Consider the following 18,805-nt stretch of genomic DNA (forward strand, 5'->3'; position numbering starts at 1 on the left):
AGCTTCTTAGGCCTCGTTGGATTCTACCGGAGATTCATCATATGCTATGCCACTATTGCAGCCCCCATGGTCAAGACCGCCACCATTGAGCCATTTGTATGGACCCCGCAAGCCCAATTGGCTTTTGAGCAACTGAAACAAGCGTTTTCCACTGCCCTAGTCCTGGCCCTGCCTGGTTTCTCCTTGCCATTCACTGTCAAGACAGACGCTTCTGGGATAGGTATGGGTGTTGTCTTATCGCAATAGGGACACCTCATTGCCTTCTTCAGCAAACCATTCAATATGAAACTCCTCCGTGCTTCCACATATGTCCGAGAATTGTTTGCTATCACCTCGATGGTCAAGAATTGGAGGCAGTGCCTTCTTGGTCAGCACTTCACCATTATCACTAGTCATCGGAGTCTCAAGGAGTTACTCACTCAAGTCATTCAGACACCGGAACAACATATGTATTTGGCGCACTTGATGGGCTATGATTACCAAATACAGTATCGCTCCGGCAGCCACAATCAGGCTACGGATGCTTTGTCACGACTGTCGAAACAGGGACCCTCCCTGTCCATGATTCTGTCAGTGACTTCTCTGACCTTCCTTGAAGAGCTTCGTTGCCAGCTGGAAGCTCATCTTGAATACACATAGCAATGCCAGGACATCCGCGAAGACCCCACCAAACATCCCCAGTTCTCCCTTTCGAATGATTTGTTGTTACACGCAGGCCGTATTTGGCTTCCCCGGGGCATTCCGATTACCTCTGCATTGCTCACAGAGTACCACGCCACACCCACCGATGGTCATGCCGGTGTTGCTAAGACCTTAGCCAGGATATCAGAAAATTTTTATTGGGCCGGTCTCAGGGAAGACGTCAAGCACTTTGTAGCTAATTGTGCTGATTGTCAAGTTACAAAATATGAAACCCAAAAGGTCACGGGTCTGCTTTGTCCTCTTCTGGTGCCTTGTCAGCCATGGGAGGACCTTTCTCTCGACTTCATTATCAGATTACCTTCGTACCAGGGCCATACAACCATATTAGTGGTGGTGGATCACTTCTCAAAAGGCATCCACCTGGGCACACTACCCACTGTGCACACGGCACGCATGGTCGCCTCTCTGTTCATCAGCATTGTCGTGAAGATTCATGGAATTCCCAAAATCTTAGTCTTGGATAGAGACCTTCTATTCATTAGTCGGTTCTGACAAAAGTTGTTCGGATCAAGTGGAACACAACTGCGGATGAGCTCTGCATACCATCCCCAGAGTGATGGTCAAACAGAGGTCTTGAATTAGATAATTGAACAGTACTTAAAAGCGTTTGTGCATCGCCGATCAAGCCTATGGGGGAAGCTCTTGCCTTAGGTTGAATGGTCTCATAACACTTCATGGAACACAGGAATAGGAAGCACACCGTATGAAGTTACATTTGACCGTAAACCATTCACTTTTCCAGAATACATCACCGGGTCTTCGAACATTGAAGTTATTGAGGAAATGATTACTAACAGGGACGATACTTTTCAACTTATTCGTAAAAAGCTTCTTAAAGCTTAGGCAGCCATGAAAAGTTAAGCTGACAGTTACCGCAGGGAGGTCAACTACCAGGAAGGGGATTGGGTCCTCTTGAATCTCCGTTCTCACCGTTAGACAACGGCAAAAAGCTCTCAGGCAATCACAGGCAAGCCAGCTAAAAGATTCTACAGGCCCTTCAAGATCATACAGTGCATTGGTCCTGTTGCATATAAGTTACAGTTACCCGAGGCAACTAAAATCCATTCTGTGTTTCACTGTTCCACGCTTAAACCTTTTCAAGGCTCCCCTAATCAGATGGAAGGGCTTCAACTGCCCACTGACTTCCTTAATGATCAACCGCTAGTGTTTCCTCTAGCCATTCTTGACTATCGTCGAGCATCACCGAAAGCACCCTGGGAAGTCCTCATGCAGTGGCATGGCCTTTCACCAGACGAGACCTCCTGGGAAGACTGGACCCAATTATGCCGAAACTATCACCTTGAGGACAAAGTGGTCTTACAAGGGTCGAAGGATGATAGGAACTCAGAAACAATAGTAGGGGTAAGGGTCAAAATAGCAAACCAGGGGGTACAAGAAGAAGCAAAGCCCAAAAGAAAAGTTGCAAAACCATCTTACCTTAACGACTACGTCTGAGGAAGAATGGATGATGATCAGCGAAACCACCTTGCTTGATGTTGTCTGCTCTAGAGGGACAAGCACTAACAAATTCGATTATTGCAAATATTCCTAGAATCCTTCTGTTACTAGGAAGCCTATAAATATATGTAAATAACAAGCAAGGAAATCAATGAAAAATATACAAATTACCTCATCCTTCTCTATTCTTTCTCTTCTCTTCTCTATGTCTTCTTCTCTATGTCTTCTTCTTCTTAATTGCTGGAGGTTCTGGTTCCTCGAAGCCAATAGCTAGGGAGAGCTAACAGATTGCACGCTCACGAATCTGCAATTGGGAACGACGCATGATGCCATTGGTGATGTCGCATTTATATCTAGCCAGTGAGGGGGTTTCACGATTCAAATATGGTCGGTGAAGGGGTTGCACAGTGAGGTGATGACATGGTGGGGTCAAGTCTCGTGGCGAGGTGGTGGCTCACGGCCTTGGCTAATGGTGATGGGTTGGGTGGGGTGCAAAGAAAGAAAAGGAGAAGAGGAAGAAATAAAAAGATTTTTTCTCACATTTATAGGGGTCGGTAACAAATGGGGTTGGGACCAATAGTAAGTTCCCATATCTTATCATCTCCATTTGGTATCAATTCCAATCTTTGACATGAGAGGAAGAAAAAATATTTAAAAGGTATTTACTTTGAAAATTATTTATGTATTTTTATTTTGATAATAGAAATATTGTTTTAATTATATTAATTAAGTTATCTATAAGATTATATAATTACAAATGTCTGATTTATCACAAATTTAGTTGCCATGAAAATTAAGTTCATATCAAAGTATTCAAGGGTTAAATTAATCAAAATATACATGTACAATACTGAAAGGAGTAGCTTTATCAAGAGTTATTCAATAAAACATTTGCATTCAACAAATGGCAAAATCACCAAATTGGGTCCCTTTTACAAATTAATTACCAAAATGAGTCTGTTTTATTTTTATTTACCAAGGGGGTCTGTTATTTTACTACAAAGCGCCTACCTGAGGAGCGCGTTCCACCAGAACGCGACACGTGGCTTGTCTGGACAGGACGATGTGACAGGGGTGGTCGTGCCTGCCTGCCAGGCGCTACCAGTCGTGCCTACCTGCCAGGCGCTACCAGTAGTGGTAGGGCCCCAGGCGCGACCACTAGTGGTAGCCTGGCAGGCACTTCCACTAGTGGTGGGGCCCCTGGCACGTCCCTGTTCCCTATAAAACCATCTGCCCTCCGTTTCATTTTCACACAAAAATCAAGCTCATTTGGAAACCTTGAAGCTGAGTTGAAACGTACCGGTTAGAAATTTTTTTCAAAACTAGTAAATATTTTTTATCTTCAATACATTATAGCATTAATTAATATTTATTTTGTTGATGATAATAATGATTATATTTTGTAGGTGCATAAACAAATTGACATGAACTATAAAATGAAATAGTAATTTTGTTTATATTTTTTGTGTGATAATTAGTAATTTTTGGTAACTTAATAATTTATTTTTTGGTTATAATTATGATATATTTGTTTGTTGATGACAATAATTATTTATTGTAGTAGTTTTTATGTCTAGCACATTATTATTATTATTAGTTAAGCTCATAATTATTGATGTTGTTGGTATATTTTTTTAATAGCCAAAATTTATACATAGACATTAAAAATAAATGCCGATTGTTTTGCGTCATGAGTGTGCGAAGTAGGAAATTGTTGTGACAGTAATTTCATTTATTTAGAGTAATTTGTTGTTGTTAATTTATTTTAGGTTAATAATTTATGTTATGTTAATATATTTTTTATATTATTGTTTGTTGACGACATTAATTATTTATTGTAGGTATATTTTTGAAAAATGAATTCAATTATTACACTCGTCTATTTAAATGGTAAGATGTACGAAACTGATGATGGTATCACATTTGAAGGCCCTAAAAAAGCTATTCAAATAAAGCGTGGTATTAGTTTTGAGAGTTTAAAAAAAAGGATACACGACAAGGTAAAATTACAAAAACATGAAAGTATATCTACTATCACTTGTAGATTTTTAGTTGCAGGTAAATATATTGCACTGCAAATTTGTGACGATGAAGATGTTGAAACAATGATTCAAAGTTTTGAACAACAACAAGAAATGTCTGTCATAGAATTATGTGTTGAAGTTGATGTTGCGGGTGCTTCTGCAATTAATTTGACAAATTCATTGTTATCATGCGGAAATAATATGTCTCACAATGAATCGGGTAGTGCAACAGTTGGAACAAATTCAGAAGAAGATTTTGATGATGATGATTATTTAATATCTAATTCATACGCTGAGGACTCATTAGATGAGGATGAGGATATTAATGAAATATCTGACACAGATGATGAAGCTGCTTGTTTGATCGAACCACTTATAGTTGTGCAATCGGGAGAAGGTATATTTATTGTTATATATAAATAAATATTATAATATTTAAATAATTCTCTACCCTTGAATTATAAATTTTTGGTATATTGTTTTTGTAGGTGGAAGTCAGACTCCATTTTGGGATTCTGCTTCTCACTATAGTAATATTAATTAGAGTTATCCTGACCAAGAAGAAATTTGCGGTTTAGATATGGAATCAAATTTTAATATGGGTCAAGAATTATATGTTGGTATGGAATTTGATACCAAAAGCGCAGTAAAAAATGCATTACAACAATATGTAATGAAAGTGCATCAAAGTTTCAAAGTTGTTGAATCTAAATCGCAGAAATATGTCGTCTGTTGTGGAAATAGAAGCGATGACATCCCATGCCCTTTTTATATGAGGGCAATTTTATCAAAAAAAACTGATACATGGAAAGTTACGCAATGGGGAGGACCACACAGTTGCTTGAATATGAGTATAACTCAAGACCATGATAAATTGGATTCTGATTTGATTGCCACTTGTGTACTAGGTATGATTATAAATTTTCATTCTTATTTATCCTTTTTTTTGTGTTTGTTGGTGTGGTGTACAATAATTTTTTGTACTTATTTTTATAGGGATGATCAAAGAAGATCCGTCACTCAAGATTTCTTTGATTCAAGAGAGGATCAATGGAATGTTTAATTACAACATTTCGTACAGGAAAGCGTGGAAGGCAAAGCAAAAGGCAATAACAATTGAATATGGCGACTAGGATGAGTCTTATGTCGTTCTTCCGTCATGGCTGAAACACATGCAAAATCATTCGCCAGGATCGTATTATCAAATTTGTGATGATGATTTTGTTGTTGGCAATACTGTCAGCTGTGAACACCGACAATTCCATCGAGTCTTTTGGACCTTCGGTCAATGCAAAGAGGCTTTTAAATATTGCAAACCAGTCATACAAGTTGATGGTACATTCATGTATGGGAAGTATCGCGGTACGCTGTTAATTGCAACAACACAAGATGGAAATAGTCATTTTCTTCCACTTGCATTCGCTGTGGTTGAGGGGGAAACATTAACAGCGTGGTCATGGTTTTTGACACACTTGCGTGAACATGTCACAGATAAAGATGGTATCTGTCTCATTCCTGATCGTCATGCAAGTATAAAGTCAGCTGTTGCGAATGAAGCACTTGGGTGGCAACCTCCTCATGCGTATCATGTGTATTGCGTGCGCCACATTGCAAGTAATTTTAATCACAAATTTAAGAATGGGAAACAAAAAGAAATGTTAAAAAAATTAGGTAACATTTCATATCTAAAATATATTATTTCATATATAACATATATGTTATTTATTATGCAAATTTGACTAATGTGGATAATTTATTATGTGCAGGATACACCCCGTGTAAGCATATTTTTGATAGAAATTTTGATAAATTTTGTGAGCTAAGTCCCCCAGTAAAAGCATGGATTGGGAAGATCTCAAAAGAAAAATGGACAATGGCATATGACAAAGAAGGCCGTAGATACGGTCATATGACAACCAATCTATTGGAATGTGTAAATAAAGTTTTTAAGGGATGTCGCAATGTACCAATAACTGCCCTTGTGAAGTCAACATACAGCAGGTGTCGAAAGTATTTTGTTGATCGTGGTCGTCAAGCACAAAGGGAAATACGCGATGGTCAAATATATTGCTCACACGTCATGAAAAAACTTCGGGAAAATCAAGAAAAGGCTTGTTCTCACATTGTTCGGACATATGATATTCAGAGAACAATATTTGAGGTTGAGGAGGCTTTCGACCCTATGACTCAACGAGGTGGACATAAATGGACAGTTAACTTGAATGAGCGCTACTGTCAATGTGGACAATTTACTACTTACCACTATCCGTGCTCTCATATCATTGCTGCGTGTGGTACTGTTAGCATCAACTTCTATCAATATATAGATGTTGTGTACACAAATGACTACATATTACATGCTTACTCTGCACAATGGTGGCCTCTTGGGAATGACGATGCGATTGTCCCATCTGATGACCCGTGGACACTTGTGCCTGATCCAAGTTTTATTCGTGACAAAAAAGGAAGGCCAAGATCAACACGATTAAGAAATGAAATGGATTGGAGGGAGCCATCGCAAAGTCGCTACAAGTGTGGCAGATGTGGGACAGTAGGACACAACCGACGTAATTGTCCATTGCAATCTCAACAAGGCAGTTGTTGATGTCATGTATTAGATCATATGATAATGAAATGTTTACTTCTTTTTTTGTTATTCTTAAACACATTTATGTGTCAGTGACATTATCGTAATTTATTTTAAAAGCATTGCACGATAAGATTGAACGTTAAAGTAACAATAATATAAAATTAACATGAAAACAACCATACAAAGTACATGACATTGTTAAAACATGAAAAAAAAAACAATACAAAGTACATGGAAAAAAACAATACAATGTAAACCCATTATTAATCAATCATGACTATGTCTGTGATGTCGCGACGATGTCCCACATGGCCGATCCCAATTCCTAGCTGCCCTATCAGGGTTTCTTCTTCTAAGATTCCCCCTTTCATCCACTTCGTCAGCCTCGGCAGAGAAATCATGACGTAAATCGACCCCCAATAAGTCATTCATGTCGGGTATATTTCCAGGTACATTCCACGGACCACCAAGTGGAGCATTTGGGGTCGGTAGTTCATTATTTTGGGTGAATGAAGGAGTCCCCCCTGAAGGAGGAGAGGATCCAAATATGCCTGTCATACTGTACCCTGATTGGAAATCATGTGGGTATGAATACATCGGCGCCATCTGCGATGGTTCTTGGGTGAATACCGGTGGTGTGTAATACATTCCATGTTCTCGTTCTGGCATCGGAGGCAAACTGTACAGTGCTGCATCCACAGTTTGCCGACGTCGCCCTAAGCCTCGAGTCTCCACACTTCGCTGTAGTATATTAAACTGCTGATGTTCAAATTGTGGCTGAGAAGGGGGAGCATCTTGATGTGCCTCAAGTATCCTATCCTCTTCTTCAGATATAAGAGTGATCTTCTCGATACATGGCAGTAAATCATCAAAAGTACAAACCCTTCTCCCAACAGGCGACACCATAAAATGTAGTGTTTCCGCGATTTCACCCTGCATAAAAAAAGAAAGGAATAGTTATTAAAATAATCTTCAACGCAACATTATTTTCTAAATTATAATGAACAATTTATACCAATAGTCCTCTTCTTGCATGTTTTGGGTCGACATAAACTTTTGTCTTACGCCTGTACCACCTCATATATTCAGAGTTCAGACTAAGGGTCCCTGTTTGTGGCGGCGTTTGTTCTACTCTCCTTTCATAGCGACTATTCCATTCATTAAGCGCGGGTTGCATTAGTCGCATCCAATTTCTTCCTTCTTTTCCCTTTAAGGTCAAGTCATGTATGTTTTCGGGTTGCATTACTGGGCCCAGAATAGGTTGTTGCATTCCAAACTGTCGCATGACTCTATCCGGCTAGTGCCATTCCACTTTTTGAAAACAAATAAGTGGTACGATACATGTCCATAATACAGACCCAATAAAATAAACTTGACTCAAATTCATTTCCACATGTCCAGCATAAGGGACCCAAACAAACTGCATATAAAAGTTAAATTTAATAAATTAAGTAACAATTAGAACATCATTTAATAAACAAATGTCAAAATTATTACCTCGTCGCGTTTCATGACATCTAATTTACGACGAAACTCAAGTAAATTGTCATTGCCTATGTGATGCAATTCACCTCCCAACCATCTTCACAAAAAACCAAATAACAAAATAAGATGTTACATATAATAATGATTAACATCAAGCAACCAAATTTATTAATTATCAATTCAAAATATTAAAGGAAAGTATACCTGTAAGCAAGTGGCGCGTTTTGTTGTTGTGGAGGAATAACTGACGGGGCTAACGTTGGGCATCGTTCCCATGCCCATAACTGAATCAAGAGAGTGAAACCGCCTATTGATTTAGCATGATAGTCTGTTGCGATGCACATCTCTCTATAAAGGTTACCCAGAAGAGCAGCTCCCCATGCATAAGTGCTGCACTCTCTAAGGTCTCTCAAAAATTGCAAATATCTCATTGGCATCCTTTTGCTGCTTTTATCAATAAACATCACGCCTCCTATGAATCTTAAGATCCAAGCTCGAGCAAATCTTTCAAGCCCTTGTTGGTTGCCTATGAACAATTATCATCTTAAAACTTTGAGAACTTTAAATCTAAATCACACAACTAAAAGACTAATTCTTATTTGGTAGTCACATGACTATTTAAGAAAATCATATTTCATTCAAATAAAGTAAAATTATTCAAAATATGCTTATATTTTAATCTATCATACATTTAAAAACACTTATATTTGAATCTAAAGGAAATTCATTCATTTGTTATATATAAAGGAAAAAAAAGTATTGAGTTAGTTAAAACAAACCTCTAAAAATATTAACTCTTTCTGTATTACTATATCATTATATTATAATAAAGGGTTAAAATTTGTGCATTTTACCCTCTAAACTTTAGAGAAATTCAATATATCCTCCAGCCAAACGTAAAGCACAACTCGTTGGTTGAAATATGACGTTTGAATTCAGTGCCACATAATTTCTGAATGAAGTATTAAATTAGTTAAAACAAACCTTTAGAAATATTAGCTCTTTTTGTACTACTATACCATTATATTATAATACAGAGTTGAAATTTGTGCATTTTACCCTCTAAACTTTAGAGAAATTCAATATACTGTCCAACCAAACATAAAGCACAGCTCTTTGCTTGAAATATAACGTTCAAATTCATTGTCACATAATTTCAAAATCATGTATAAAATATGAATATATTTATTTTTGTTAAGTATTGGTATAAAATAATCTCCATCTAAAACAGTGATTAATCTTAATCAAAGATAATAAGAACATATAATATAAATATTTTTCTTCTAATACGATTTATTTTATACCCAAAGATATGTTAGAAATTCACATCACTTGGTTAAGAAATACATACTCCTACCACGTGTGTCAACCGATTCAATGGCTCATAACTTTGAAAACATTTATAAAATAGGACAACATAATTTTAAAAAAAGTTACATGAGAACCTATTATGTTATTTAATACATAGAGAGAAAAATATATAAATATAATAAAATTTATAATGTGATAAAAAAAATAAAAAATATTAAAAAGGTATTTAAAATAACGAGGTATTTATATATCATTATTCAATTTTAAAAATAAACCTTTCCTCCTAAACAAACAACATACAGGAAATATCTTGCATTAATTCAACTCTTTCGTGCATCTTTTAGCCGAAAAGAATAATTTTCAACTGTAAATCATATTCAATTTTAAAAATAAAAGTACATAAACCTTTCCTCCTAAACAAACAACAGGAAATATCTTGCATTAATTCAACTCTTTCGTGCATCTTTTAGCCGAAAAGAATAATTTTCAACTGTAAATCATATCAACCGAAATCCAGATAGTAACACGAGAAATCAAATGTTACACCTCTAAAGAATCAGAAGCCGTACTAAAAATACTGTATAAGACCATTTTCTGTATAAAAAAGAAACCTTTTAATTTAGAGTTCACACGATATTCACAAAAATACGTAGGAACATCAAATTCTTACATGCTCATAAAATTCACGTGCTAATAGGATATATTTATTATCATTAAAAGACAAAAAAGAGTGAAGTGATATTGCTTATATTATTATATCAAGGACTGTGATCATAGTCTGAAGAGCTGCCAGCCAATAAGGGTCTTCTCCAAATAATCTCCAACCCTCCATTTTATTCAGAGCAAATTTAGATATCAAATTTTCACTATGGAATGACAAATTTCTATCTTAACATGATAGTAGTGTTTCATAACACCATAATGTCAAGAGATAGTTCAAATTAAAAGAACAAGACGGCTACTAAGAGAGAGAAATTTGAAGGAACAAGTTAAAATAAACCTCTCAAAATATTATAAATATCTTAACAATATTGACTATTTTTATATGTAAAAAAAAAAAATCTAGAAAACACACACTATGAGAGAGAAGTGTTTAGGGCATTTCCACATATGCATGGGGAAATTTTTTTTTTTCTATAATTAAATTATAATAGTGTGTTTGAATGGATTAATTCAGTAAGGAAATTCATTTTTTCAAAGAATTTAGAATGATTCATAATAAAATAGCTTGTTTGGATAGAATATTTGAAAGAAGATTTAATTTTTGATATTTTTATGAATAATTTTGATTGACTAAAATAGTGAGATTTAAAATTCTCTCAAAAAATATAGAATTTGAAATTCTTTTTCCAAAGATGTTCACATTAACTCACGTTGTTGCTCACGACTCTTTCTCACTCAACACTCGCAACTACGGGTGATCAAAGTTTTTACGGCCGACATCAACATGAGTTGTTTTTCACCGACGTTGGCCGAGATTTTTTCGATCAAAATTTTTTGTATGATGTCAACCAAAACTATTTTTTGCTGATATTGACTAAGATTTTTTTTAGATGATGTTGGTTAGAGATAATTTTTCACTGACGTCGTTCATGGGAATTTTTTGCTGACGTTGGCCAAGGATTTTTTTTGCTGTTGTCATCCAGGTTTTTTTCAATTGATGTCACACCAATGATTTTTTTTTGCCGACGTTGGCTAGATTTCTTCTACTGACATTGGTCATGACTAACTTTTGAGTAGACATCTGCTAGGGTTTTTCAGCCGACATCATCTAGGTTTTTCCAGCCAACATCAGCCAAAGTTATTTTTTTAGTCAATATCGGCTAGGGTTATTTTTCAGCCGATGTTAGCTAGGGTGTTTTGACTGATGTCAATTAGATTTTCTTAGCCAATGTCGGTTAGGATTTTTTTTTTGCTGATATCGACTATTGCTTTCTGGCTGACATCAACCAAATCTATTTCTTAACCACATTAGTTAGGTTTTTGGTTGATGTTGGCTAGGGTTTTTTCTACTAACACAAGTTACGTATTTTTGACAGACATCAGGTATGACTATTTTTAGTTGACATCGACTAGGTTCTTACAATCGACATCCACTAGAATGTTTTGATCGACATCGGTCAAAACTATTTTTTAACCAACATCAACCAAGACTATTTTATAGCCGATGTTAGGTAGGGTTTTTTGTCCGACATTGGTCGAAGCTATTTTTTAGCCAACTTCAACTAGGGATTTTTCGATCAACGTTGACCAATGATGTTTTTCAACCGACATCAAGTAGGTTCTATTGGTTGGCATCGACCAAGTTATTTTTTAACCGATACTGGGTAGATTTTTTTGTCAACACCTGCTAAAATTTTTAAGCAGACGTTGGCTAAAAATAGTCTTGATCAATGTCGTTCGAAAAGATCATAACCGGTGTCGGCCAAAACAAACCCTAACCGATGTTGGTAAAAAAACCCTAGCCAACATCGACTAAAAAATAGAATCAACCAACGTTAACCAAAAAATAACCTCAACTAACAATTAAAAACATCACTGATTATGGTCAGACAAAACAATCCTAGTTGAAATTATCAATATTTTATATTTTTAAATTATTAAAAATTAAAAAATATTTTTTAATTAATATTTCAAAATTAGATTGTATTTGTTTTTTATAAAATTTAGTATTAAAATTTCATCTATTTAAAACATAAAATTAAAATTTTACATATGAAAAAAATTGAATTACTTTATCCAAATAAATAATTTAAAATTAAAAAAATTTGACTTGATTCATCCAAACAAAACATTTGAAAAATGAAAAAAATTAAAATCAAAACAATTCAAATTTTAAGTATTTTAAATTCTCTGGAATTTTGAAACTCCTAATCCAAACACAAGGTAAAAGTAATTTATGTTTATGTTTCCACGAGGATTTATTTTTAAAGATCAGGCCAACAACATACTTGCATAGATACTCCGGCTCGCTGCAGACCATGTGTATTACAGTAATATGTAATTAAAAAACAAAAACACCATACACAAAAGGAAACAAACTAGTCTTTTGGAAATTATGTATCTAGGCATTTTTCCATACGATACATAACTAACACACAAATCCACAGACGTCAATAGTGCTAGATCATGCCACTATATCATGGCATGGTGTCACACCATTTGACGCTACATAGAAGAACCTGCATTACAGTTTGGCAATGCAGCGGTCATCACCTCTATAGTGGTTTGAATAACAAAATCGCAGGTGGCTTGACAGGTAACAGCATCAAAAATCCAATTTCACTGCACTAAATAACATCATTTACAGCTGTTTAGGGGGCAGACACATAATTATTTCTCATCCCCTTTCATTAAAGCAAAAGGTTCAAACTGAAACCCTATGCTTTCAGTGACATAACTTTGTGTTGTCTCCCTAGACGAACACCGTTCTTCTCTGGTGATTTCCAGCATTTTCCTACCCGCCTCTGCAACCTCTGTTCAGTTCACTCTAATCCTTTATATCATTCTCTGGACAAACACTCACTTTTCTCCAACATGTATCCCGGCATCTTTCAGCATTTTCTAGCAAAGCAAAGACCTCTGCTACCTGCTCACTTCTGTTCTCTTTTTAGTCTGTGACCCTGCTCTGTTCTCTCTATTGTTATTGACATCACTCACATAAAGTATTATTAAGCTTCAATTCCTGATTTTTAATCATATAAATATCTTAAAAGTGTGGGTTTTATTTTCAGCATTTATAAATGTGGAGTATAAATTATTCCATGTGTATTTCACAACTTTAGAATAGCGGCCAACCTGCTATGTGTTATAGTATTATGCATCAATCATTGAAGAATTAATTAGTCCGAGATCCAATGATCAGAAAAACATCATACATCAGAACAAATAGGTTAACTTAGCATTCATAATTTCTTCTAACTTACAAGACAAGACAAAGTAAATGAATTAATAAAGTTAGCAGTCTGTTAACTGAGAAAAAAGAAACAAACAATCAATGCACCATAACTGGCAAGAAACATAGAATAAGTAAATCTCTTCTAGACTTTCAATCACATTCTTAATTTCTCATAATCATAAAAAGATATCCTTGAGGCCACTGCCCCATCCCAGAAATAATAAGAACTCTCGGTTACACAAGTGGGTTTCTCAAAGTTCTTATTTGACAACATATTAGAAGATGAAGATCAGGTTTTTATTGGATAAGTGTTAGAACCAGGTAGAGTAATAAATACTATCCGCATGGGATATATTCATCTTAAGCTACAACAGGAAAATGTTACTTCAATTCACATGATTTTAGAAATAAATTGACTGAAGTCGCGAAGCATTTTGATATATGAAAGTCCCATTGCTTTATAAATCAAACATTCAAATCAATCTCAAGGCGAATGGACACAAACAAGATCAACTGCTTTGACATAGCTAGTATGCAATTTGAAGCCATCCTCAAGTCTTAACTTGGGTTTCTATGTCTAGAAGCTAGTTACACAGAGAGCCAGATACTCAAATCATGCCCCAAACAGGTCATCAATTCCTGCTACACAATTCACTTACAAATGCTTCATAGACTTGAAGCCTTCTGTTCTAAAAGCAATATCAAACAATATAAAATAGCTCGAACCAGAATAAGCACAAGCATCGCAATGGAATGCATCACATAAAACACTTGCAACCGTGGCATGCAATTCAATTCAACCAAGGCTCAAAAACCATCAGAAAACCTAAAAAATGTTTTTTTTTCCCAATCGAATCGCAATCACCTCAATTAGCTTAACCTATACCGATACAGTAAATTCATTATTGTAATAAATCCAAGATTATTTATTTCAGTTCTCAAATATCAAAAATTTCAGCTTGATTATTAATCAATGAAAGGAAGCAGGTCAAGTAAAAATCCAAACAAGGAAAAAGCACATCAGAAGCTTTTTAACTAAAACTATTTCTCTTAGATGTAGATTCTATGCATCGGGATCTACCGCATAAATCACACTTTCTGCATAGAGACGATAAACTTAAATCTAGAAGCGTTTCGGATCTGATAAGCAGAGATTAAAATAAATTTAAAAAATACTGGTGGTAGAATCTCGGAGATGAGATCTGAGCGGAAAACGAGGCAAAGCTTCACCGCGGCCTCCGATTCAGTTGATGCAAGGCGGGATCCAATTCGCCGCCGGCGACCGTTCCTCCATTCCGCGCGAAAACCGGTTCCCGACCTGCACCAAGCGAATTAGAGACCGCACAGTGAGAGAGAGAGAATCAAAATCCCCAACGCAATCGCATCGCATCGAATCGAACTTCACCAAACCAAAACCACCAACCACCGCTCTTTCTCTCTTACTTTCTCTCTCTCCATCCGCGAGGACGAGAGAGAGAGAGAGTTAAAGAGAGAAATAAGAATCGCGAAGCTAACCCCAACCCACACTATATGTGGTGAACGGGTGAAGATTGGGTTAGCGAGGTGTTATTTATAAAGACCACAGACGAAGGAGATACGGACACGTGGCGGAACACGCGCTCGCTGATGCGATGAATACTGTGCAAGTGATTTATATATATATATTTTTTTCTGGAGAAGAAAGAAAGCGCGGCAGGGAGAGACGTGAAAATTTGGACATGGATTTGGAAAGATTTACTGAAGTGATGCCATAAAACCATTTGCTGAAGTACGTGGCTGCACGTGCGTGTGTTTCTGCCACTACAAAGTGCAAACGTGTTTTCTGAGCCCATTTTCACACTTTTCATTGTTGGACTTTCATTGCATTTACCGTAACGTTTGGTTTAGCCGACGCCACTTTGGGCTGCACTTTGTATACTGTTTGCCGTTTGGTCGACCATAAATACTAACAAATGTTTTTAAGATAAGATATTGGTTAAAAAATCAAAAAATAAATAATTTATTAAAATACATAATTCTTTTATTATTTATAACATTTTTTTTTACATTTTTCTATAATTTTTATAATAAATACTTTTTTAGTTTCTTAATTGATGTCTAAGAACACTAATTAACAAAATTCTTAGTTATATATGAGAAAAAAAATTATATTCTATGGACTTTGATTTATTTGTGCTATTTGAAGGAAAAAAAAAATTTTAAGGCTGTGTTTTTATATATATAGTCAATGAGAGTTAGGCAAGATTTGAGTGATGAATTGGCTGGGCTCCACTGTGCCAAAGTTGACAAGTATATCAAAGAGAAAAAAAAATGGGATGTGAGTTAGATGGGAAGATGGCTACATATATCATTAGTTATGGTGGACTGTGCTTGCAAGTTTTTGGTAAGTCAAAAGCGATGGATTGGTTAAGAGATCTAATTTAAGAAGGTAGGCAAGTCACAATAATGGATTGGGTATACATCACCCGATTGAAGGAAGAGACGTTGGAGGGAGATAAGGAATATTCATAAATTTAGCTTGAGAAGATTTTAATTTTACAAAATTAATTATGATTAGAATTGAGATTGAGGGTAAGAGTTTGTATATTTGAAAACCTTTCTCTTAAAAAGATGTCTATTATTTTTATTAATTTTTGTATATTCTTTTCTTTCTTTTATATAGGAAGGTGAGATCTTACTAAACTAATATATTATAAAAATATATATAAAAAAAATACCACAAAAGTCTAAAAATAATAATTTCTCACAAATTAACAAGAAAACCATTTAACGAAGTAACATAATAAATTACTATAAGACAAAATTGCCAACCAATTAGTCATGTTATAACCTTCGAGAGAAAATGAGTTAAATGACCTTTTCAATTTTGATATTTTTTTTTAGTTGGTTAATAGTCTTTAATGGTGTAAATTGAGATATTTTGTTTTTCTTATGTTATAATCCTCTTGTCGTTGAGTTCTCTTCCTCCTCGGTTCACAGAGACAAAATGTAAAATAAGATAGTTTATCAGAAAGAAAGGATTAAGTGAGTCAAAATCACTAACTAAAACGAATTTAATATTAATAGAGAATACTAACGGAATAGAAATTGAATTATCTTTTCACATAGATATTCTTTCAACACAACATAGGTTATCGAAAGGATCTTGAAGATCCACCAACGCATGAAAGCTGAGATCTTTCAGAAAATAGATTCTATTCAAAAAGTGATCAAAAGTAGAATAAATAAAATCAATTGTTGAGATGAAAATTATCATATTGTATTTCATTACATTTATAATTTGTTGTGAATGTGTATAAAATAATTATTGATTTTTTTTCCAAAAAATATTCAAATTAATTATTTTATCTACTAAGAAATTTAATTTAATTGGTTAAATAGTGTGTGAATCCTTATAACTTTAATACTTAAGAATTACTTACTTTATCTTTTAAAGTGAGTTATTCACTTTAGAGAAGTTAGTTCATAAGAATGCGTGGGAACACAATCATAATAAATCAAATAAACTACAACATTGGTGCACTATTTAAAGTCATCCTGAACTTAAGTTTCTCACAAAGTCATATAATAAATACAAGAGTCTCTTAAAATTTTCCTCCATCATATGCACATGCATTTGATGTTGTATATTTTTTTTTATAGATAAATGTTAATAGTTAAAATGTTAATTCTATTAGTTAGAATAATCAAATCCTTAACTTTCTTCTTCTTCCTTTCACCTTTAACCATTTAATCCACTTTATATCTCTAATTTTGCACTTGATCCACCATTCCGGTGGGAACATCCACCCTATTGCAATTTGTTAGTAGGTCTGCATCATTCAAAGAAGGTGAGATCTGGTACTAGTTGCACTTTGAAACTCACTAGTAATAAACAATAAAAAATAAATGATATTCATTAAATTATGTTCTTCAAACACCTTTTCATTAGTTACTACCAAATAAATGACAACAGGAAATGAATGTCCAATTCAAATATATTTATGGATCTTGTTACCCTTTACCCATTCATAATCGTCGATGAAGAATCAAGCATAATGTTCTTCTGGGTGAAGATGTTTTCCAAACTAACTTCCTAAAATGCCCTTAAATGATCTATTACATTTTCAATCAATTATATATATACATGATGGATTATTTATGTTGTCCTTGCTTGAGATTTGCGACTTAAATTGAAATAATCGATTATAGTGGCATAGTCATAGATTTGTCCATGTCGTTGTTGAATATGTGTGTGGAAACTATATCAAAATAATTTTGATCCTTTCTTAATTTATCTGTTTTTTTTTTTACAAAAATAGAAAATATTAAAATATTTTAATAATTCTAATTTGATAAAGTTGAAAAAATATATAGTTTAGGTTAAATTGATAACCTATATTTTAAAGATTAGTTCAAGTTGGACAAATGGGACCAATATCAGCATTAATCCTACTTCATTATATTCCAAACTATTGCCTTGATCCCTTGACCCTTGAAACATAAAAATCTTTTATAAACCTAACTACCTTGCCACCAGGAAATCCCAATGACAAATTATCTACAAATCCAATTTATGTTTCATCCATTGTATGCAGCGTCTTGACCGAACAGTGTATAGGCAAATGCTGAGCATTCTTTAATCCGAGTTAGAATGTTAGTGTTGAAGTGTTTCAACGACTAATAGTGTGTTTGGATTATATTTATGTTAGAAAATAATCAATTAATTTTTCATGATGAAGGTAAAACAATAAATAATTACTTCTATTTTTTTTATGATGTCACCATAATTTTATGGAATAAAATTAATTCTTGTTTGTTATCCAAACACATTATAAGTTATACCATATTGAGACTAACTAAACTTAGATCGAAATAGTCAAACCTAAATCATGTCATTCATCTTCCAAACAAAATTTATGATTAAAAATTAACTGTTATTTTTTTTAGTTAAAGTTTAAGTTTTTTTATTTATTCTTTACAATTGATTATTTAAAATACAAAATAAACTAATATAAATAATCACTTCTGCATACATCTTTTTTGTAAGTTTATTATAAAGAAAATCTTTAAATAAAGTAAATAAAATAAATTATCTTGAAATCACTTTTTCCTTATCCTATTTAAACATACATTTCATATAATCAATTACAAAGTTATTGTATCTATAATGATATTGAAATGATTTATTTTATAACTAATCCAACACACACGGTTATAAAAAAAAATAAAAAATCCAACACACGGTTATAAAAAAATCCAACACACACGGTTATATATAAAAAAAATCCAACACACACGGTTATATATAAAAAAAATCCAACACACACGGTATCCACAAATAATAAATGAAAAAAT

At 34.2% G+C, this 18,805-nt stretch overlaps 2 protein-coding genes across 2 annotated transcripts; one reads left to right on the top strand and one right to left on the bottom strand.

Moving 5' to 3' along the window:
- The first annotated feature begins 5,527 nt into the window (after window positions 1-5,527).
- Window positions 5,528-6,789, top strand: LOC114391872. The gene is made up of 2 exons (XM_028352900.1): window positions 5,528-5,798; window positions 5,951-6,789. Exons 1-2 carry the CDS (start codon window positions 5,528-5,530, stop codon window positions 6,787-6,789), a joined length of 1,110 nt encoding a protein of 369 aa, XP_028208701.1.
- A 154-nt stretch (window positions 6,790-6,943) lies between these two features.
- LOC114405506 lies at window positions 6,944-8,349 on the bottom strand. The gene is made up of 3 exons (XM_028368004.1): window positions 8,272-8,349; window positions 7,790-8,194; window positions 6,944-7,707 (listed from the first exon to the last, which is right to left on the bottom strand). The coding sequence occupies exons 2-3, from the start codon at window positions 8,057-8,059 to the stop codon at window positions 7,042-7,044; spliced, it is 936 nt and encodes a 311-aa protein (XP_028223805.1). The 5' UTR covers window positions 8,060-8,194; window positions 8,272-8,349; the 3' UTR covers window positions 6,944-7,041.
- Window positions 8,350-18,805: the final 10,456 nt, after the last annotated feature.

The sequence above is a fragment of the Glycine soja genome, chromosome 1, assembly GCF_004193775.1.
Source record: "Glycine soja cultivar W05 chromosome 1, ASM419377v2, whole genome shotgun sequence".
Classification (NCBI taxonomy): domain Eukaryota; kingdom Viridiplantae; phylum Streptophyta; class Magnoliopsida; order Fabales; family Fabaceae; genus Glycine; species Glycine soja.